General features: G+C 31.4%; 1 protein-coding gene and 1 long non-coding RNA gene across 2 annotated transcripts; one reads left to right on the forward strand and one right to left on the reverse strand.

The window, feature by feature from the left end:
• The first annotated feature begins 212 nt into the window (after nt 1–212).
• On the forward strand, nt 213–719 carry LOC145798244 (uncharacterized). The gene has a single exon (XM_082885752.1). The coding sequence runs from the start codon at nt 213–215 to the stop codon at nt 717–719; it is 507 nt and encodes a 168-aa protein (XP_082741878.1).
• Nucleotides 720–1,993: 1,274 nt separating this feature from the next.
• On the reverse strand, nt 1,994–3,197 carry LOC145797285 (uncharacterized). The gene is made up of 2 exons (XR_014338608.1): nt 3,079–3,197; nt 1,994–2,579 (listed from the first exon to the last, which is right to left on the reverse strand). It is a non-coding gene; the product is annotated as an uncharacterized LOC145797285 (long non-coding RNA).
• Nucleotides 3,198–6,703: the final 3,506 nt, after the last annotated feature.

Genomic DNA, 6,703 nt, shown 5'->3' on the forward strand with positions numbered 1-6,703 from the left:
GACCCAAATGTGTTCGGCCCACAATTGCCTGGTATTACCATGGCCCAATCCAGACCATATTTTTCCCTCTCAGTCCTTATAAAAGAGGCGAGGTCGGTCTCATTCTGAAAGAGATCGACTCACCATGAAACATCATTTTCGAGTTGATATTTTTATGGTTACAGTTGATTCTCAGTTACAAGAATTAAACAACAGGTTTTAAGGAAGATGTAATGGAATTGCTTGTTCTTAGCTCAGCTTTGGATCCTAGGGATGGTTATAGATCATTCAAAATTGAGGATATTTGTAAACTTGCAAATAAATTTTATCCCATGGATTTCTCCGAGCAAGAAAAATTGCATTTGAAATATCAGTTGGAAAACTATAAGCTTGATATTTCCATACCTCTCGAGTTTCAGAAGCTGTCAACCATTTCTGAGTTATGTCAATTGTTGGCAAAAACAAAAGAGTTGACAAGTTATCCTCTTATTGATAGATTGATCCGCCTTGTGTTGACTTTACCTGTTTCAACTGCTACATCAGAACGTGCATTTTCAGCTATGAAACTCATTAAATCTAAATTGCGCAATAGGATAGAAGATGGTTTTCTGGCTAGTTACTTGATTACGTACATTGAAAAAGACATTGATCGAAGGTTTGATGTAGATTCTATCATCTATGCTTTTGATATTATGAAAGAGCGTCAAGTTCAATTGAAGATGCCTAATTTTAGTATATAAATGCATGTAGAAATAATTACTACTTTTTGTAAGTGAATATGGGCAAAAAAATATTCTCAATTGTATAATCATCTTTTGGTACTCAACTATGTTGACAAGGAATATATAGTTCAATATTTTATCGTAACATTATTGATTTTTTCCATGTTAGTAGAAATTGGTATTAAATTTCAAATTTTATTTGTTAGAGGTTAAACGTACTTTGGCCCCCCAAAGTCATAATCCTGGATCCGTTCCTGCCTGACTCTGTCACTGCTTTTAAACATTATTTAAAAAAAAACTAATGTTATATGTACTAATTAATACACTAACTAGTGTACTAATTATTGATGTGACATAATTTAAGATATTTTTAATATTTATAATTTATATAATAAATATAATTAATAATAATGTTATAATTAATATTAATATATTAATTAATATACATAACACTACTCTTAAAAAAAAAATAAAACATAAATATCACATCATGTATAAAATTCACACAGTATTGAAGCTCTCTAAAACATTTCTTTTAGTGCTCCCATATTTTTATTTATTTATTTATTTTTCCACAAAGACGACTTTTACAATACGAAGGCGGCACGCAAGAGCGAGAAACTAAGCCCACAAGTCACCTCAATCAATACCACTAAAAAAAAAAAAAAAAAAAAAAAAAACGTAGTAAACAAGCAAGCAAGCAAAACCACAACCTAGTCGGAGCTGCGGAGTAAACAAGCAACAGTAGTAGCTAGAGAAGACACCACCACAACCAGCCATGGCCGTATCCCTTCGAACCAGATGCATTCAGATCACTACCTCATCATTGGCGACGGAGGCCAAATAGGTCGATAGCGATTTCAGGCACTCATTGAGCTCATAATGACATAGGACTAAGCTTTCTCTCTCTTGATGACCATGAAGCCTCACATGAATCACAAAATAAAAACACAAACAGAGCACCAATCATTTTACCATGGTGCAAATCTACTCTCCACAAACAGCTCAACCTTTTCCTGTTCAAAGTGTAAGAACCCCAGCTACCTCAGTATAGATTAACCCAAATTAAAGAGGCACTCTTTGAAACCACCTGGATGTGCACATCCATCCTCCATTCACGAGATGCTTCCGTTCCGGGGGGTGCTTTCTCTCTCTAGGATCTGGACAGAGAAACTCGCTTCTTTCTTCCCCAATTAAATTTCACAACACATGCATCTACTTATGTCAGAACATAATAAAATAAAATAAAAATAAAAAAACCTTACACATACATCTATTTATATCACAACATATTAAGAGAAATAAATTTTTTTAAAATATTTAAAAAAATAAATCCACCAACAAGACATGTATACTTGGATGATTGAAATTAACAAACTACTCCAAAGACAAAAAAAAAAAAAAAAAATTTAGAAACCGTGACCACCAACGTGACCAGCGTGACCACCAGCGTGAGCGTGACCACCAGCGTGACCAACGTGAGCGTGACCGTGACCACCACCGTGACCGTGAACGTGGCCGTGACCGTGCCCATGAGCATGGCCGTGACCGTGAGCGTCACTGTGGCCGGGAACACCATCACCACCACCACCGCCGCCACCATCACCATCACCACCACCACCACCACCACCATCCCTTCTCTTCTTTTTATTCTCATTATCGCTATCAGAGTTACGCTCACCACAAGCAAAGATGATCATAGACAAGATCGCACCAGACATAAGAATCATGTAAACATAGATCATTAACCCAGACCCATTAACCACAAGTCCTTCTTCTTCACCTGCTGTTCTTGCACCACCACCCACAAAATCAAAGTACCTTGCCATCTCTCTCTGTCTCGATCAAGTTCAGAAGATTGAATATGCTTTTATAACTCTATGGGGGTGTTTGGTGCAGCTTTTTTAAGTCAACTTATGGCTTCTGGCTTTTAAAAAGTTATTTTGGACTGTTTGGTTAAACTTATTTCAAACAGCTTCTGATTCTAACAACTTATTTTAAGTAAAAAAAAGCTGATTCTGAGAAGCTGCTCACCCCTTGCTTCTGATTATCAGCTTCTGCTGTGGACATGTTAATTCACGATTATACTCTTAGATTTTTTTATTTTTTATTTTTTTAAAAATAGAAAAAGACTCAAATGGACTATTAAATATTATTATTATTTTTTATGAAAAATGTAGACAAATAGTGAATAATAAAAAATAAAAATTAATTGAAAAAGCTACTTCACAGCTTATTTAACAAACACTACTCAGCAACTTAAATCTACAATCCAACAGCTATACCAAACAGATTAACCGCTTCTGATTAAAGTCATAATCTATAATCCGTTAAGCTATAATCTATAATCTGTTTTAACAGCTACACCAAACACCACCTATATATAGAACTTGTTATGGCATATTTCTGCAGTTATTTCACCTTATCACCAACATTCTCCTGCCCAATTTTCTTGCTTTGACCCCCCACACATTTCAATTTTAGACACTTTCTCCATTTTGAAAATCAACACTTTAATCTTTTTAATTCAATTTTTTAAAAATTAAATTTTTTATTTTTGATAATTTTTTTAATATTTTAAATAATTTTTTACTTTTTAAATATTATATTTTTGAAAAAATTAAAAAAACAAATTTACCAAATGCCAAAAATATAAAAAATATAAAAATAAAAATTTAATACATTTTTGTATTCTTGTATATTTTTTAATTTTTAAATTTTTTTATTTAAATATTTAGTTTTTAGGTACATTAGGTTAGATGTATTTGAAAAATAAAAAATTTATTTAAAATATTAAAAAAATTCACTAAAAACAGAAGAATATGAAAAATAAAAAACTTAATTTCAAAAAATTGAATTCAGAAAATTAAAGGTTGCATTTGGTTTAGTTTTAGAATTATGATTTAAGAATAAGGTTATATTTTGAATTTATGAGTCGTTAAATCATGATTTGAAAAGAAAAAATTTGTTTGGTTATAAGTTTTAAAAAGAGTTTTGAATTTTTGAATGAGTTTTGAAATAAGAAAAATTGTTTGGTTATGAGTTTTGAAAAAAAAAAAAAATTCAAAATTGAACTCAAAAACTTATAATTTATAACCAAACACACAACTCAAAACTCTTTTGAAAATTTTATTCAAATCTCATAACTAAACTTTTTTTAAAATTCAGTTCAAAAAAATAATTTTTTTATTTAAAAAATTTTAAAAATTCTGAAAATATATTTTTATTTAAAATATTAAAAATATTCAATTAGTGCTTTAAAATTATTTTTGATTGTATGTTTGGTTGGAAATTTTTTTTAATTGTTTTGTTTAAAAATATTTTTTTATTTTTTTAAAAATTACTATGACAAATTAATTTTTTTTTTAAATTTTAAATAAATGGCCAAATAATTTGTCATTTTGGTCCAAAAAGAATAATATATATATATATATATATATTTCAAATAACAGGTGGCTATTGCCCAACAAAAAAAAACGTTGTTCCAATCAATCGACCGGACAATCGGATAGACCCAAAAATTCAAAAACTATCCGGGAGGATGCCCGGACGGATGGCCGAATAGATTAAAAAATTCAAAAACTCTTCACTTTACCAAACATATTTTCAAATGTGAATTAAAATCATATTTTAATAACTGTAATCAAACTGAGGATTAGAATATGAGGGTGCAATCATAATTTGAGAATGGAACCAAACAGAGCCAAATTTTGTTGCTTTCATATGATTTTCTCCTGCCCAGTTTTCTTGCTTTGACCCCCACACATTTCAATTTTAGACCCTTTCTCCATTTTGAAAATTAACATTCTAATCTTTTTAATTCAATTTTTTTATTTTTATTAAATTTTTTAATATCTTAAATAATTTTTTAATTTTTAAATATAATATTTTTGAACAAATTTAAAAACATTTACCAAATACTAAAAATATAAAAAAAACAAAAATAAAAATTTAATACATTTTCATATTCTTGTATATTTTTAAATTTTTTAAAAAAATTAATTTTTTTTTTAATTTTCAGGTACATTAGGTTAGATGCATTTAAAAAATAAAAAATTTATTTAAAACATTAAAAAAATTCACTAAAAACAAAAGAACATGAAAAATAAAAAACTTAATTTTTAAAAAATTGAATTCAGAAAAATTAAAAGTTGTGTTTGGTTTAGTTTTAGAATCATGATTTAAGAATAAAGTTGTATTTTGAATTTATGAGTCGTTAAATCATGATTTGAAAAGAGAAAATTTGTTTGGTTGTAAGTTTTGAATTGCGTTTTGAATTTTTGAAATTAGTTTTGAAATCAGAAAAATTGTTTGGTTATGAATTTTGAAAAAAGTTTTCAAAACTGAACTTAAAAACTTATATTTTATAACCAAGCACACGACTCAAAACTAGATAGTCGCCAACTTAATCAATTCTATCTACGCCCTCTATCCGGAATTACCAACATATTTATCCCAAAAACAAATCCATGAGATCTTTTTTCACAAATATTTCCTTTCTCAAAACAAAAATCTCAAATCTCAATTTAAAATTTGTAACAACTGAATGAATTGAAATGCCAATACAACATACATCAATGCATTATAATATTCTTTTATTTTCAATTCTTCTACACAATTTTTCTCATTGTGATCACAATTTCCTTTCTCATTGTGATCACAATGCCAATACAACATACATCAATGCATTATAATATTCTTCTATTTTAAACAATAAAAATATTTATTAATTTTTTTTAATAAACGATTTTTAGTTATTTCGATGTTCAATCAATTCGATTTTTTACAAGTATAATACACATGACAAATTCTAAAATGTGAACAGTTCGGATCATTAAAATTAGGCCCAAAAGTGGGCCCAATGACCCACCAAGCAGGGAGCCAGGGATAGGGATGGCAATTTCAACCCGGCCCGACGGGGACCTGACCCCCCGTCCCCGATAAGAGTGGTTTTTTCCCGAAAAATACCCCCAACGGGTCAGGAATGGTATTTAAAAACAAATCCCCGATGATATTCGGGCTGAGGACGGTGATATATATTTCATCCCCGACCCCGGCCCCGCCCCCGCCCCGGTTATCCCCGATTTACATATTATATATATATATATATGTTTGGTTTGGTTACAACTGTAAGCTCCTCTCTTTGTCAAAGAGCCTTTGAATATTATATATTATATTATATATATATATATATATATGTTTGAATATATATTATATATATATGTTACAGCTGTAAAGAGTCTTTGAATATTATATATATGTTTATTGTTTAGGTCACCTAAATTAGGTGGTCTCTTACACTCTCTCTCTTCTCTTCTCTCACTCTCTCTTCTCTCCGCACAACACAAACGTAGTCGGCTGAGCTCCTCCAGGCCACAGACGCAGTCGGCTGAGCTTCTCTTACACTCTCTCACAGATCTCCTCTCTCTCTCACACGGATCTCCTTCTCTTACGCGGTCGGCTTTTGTGCTTTTGTTCTTCAGATCTCCTCTCTCTCTCACACGGAGCTCCTCCAGGCCACAGATGCTGCTTTTTGATGTTGAGATGTTAATTTTTTATTTTTTTATTTTTTATGTTGTTGATGTATTTGAGCCCAGATATTCTGTTGATGTTGTTTTTTTGGCTGGGGATTTTCGGGATCGGGGAAACCCGATCCCCGTTCGGGGGCGGGGGTGGGGGTGGTAGTTGGTTCCCCGTCGGGGATGGGGACGGGGACGGGGGGAAGTTCTGCCATCGGGGATCGGGGACGGGGAGGGTGATCCCCAGCCCCGCCCCGTCCCGTTGCCATTCCTAGCCAGGGAGAGGATCCTTGCTCTTAAAATACCCCACGTGGGCCCCACCTAATAAAAACACTTAGTGCTCTTTTGGCTAATATTTTGAGACAAAAAAAAATATAAAAAGACAAAATAAACTATATAAGCCAATAAAATAAAATATCACTTTTCACTCATAATCATTATACTTTTTCTCTCACAAAAATCAAAAAAATCTCAAAATAAAAA

Source organism: Camellia sinensis, chromosome 8 (genome assembly GCF_055761805.1).
Source record: "Camellia sinensis isolate YWXY chromosome 8, ASM5576180v1, whole genome shotgun sequence".
NCBI lineage: Eukaryota > Viridiplantae > Streptophyta > Magnoliopsida > Ericales > Theaceae > Camellia > Camellia sinensis.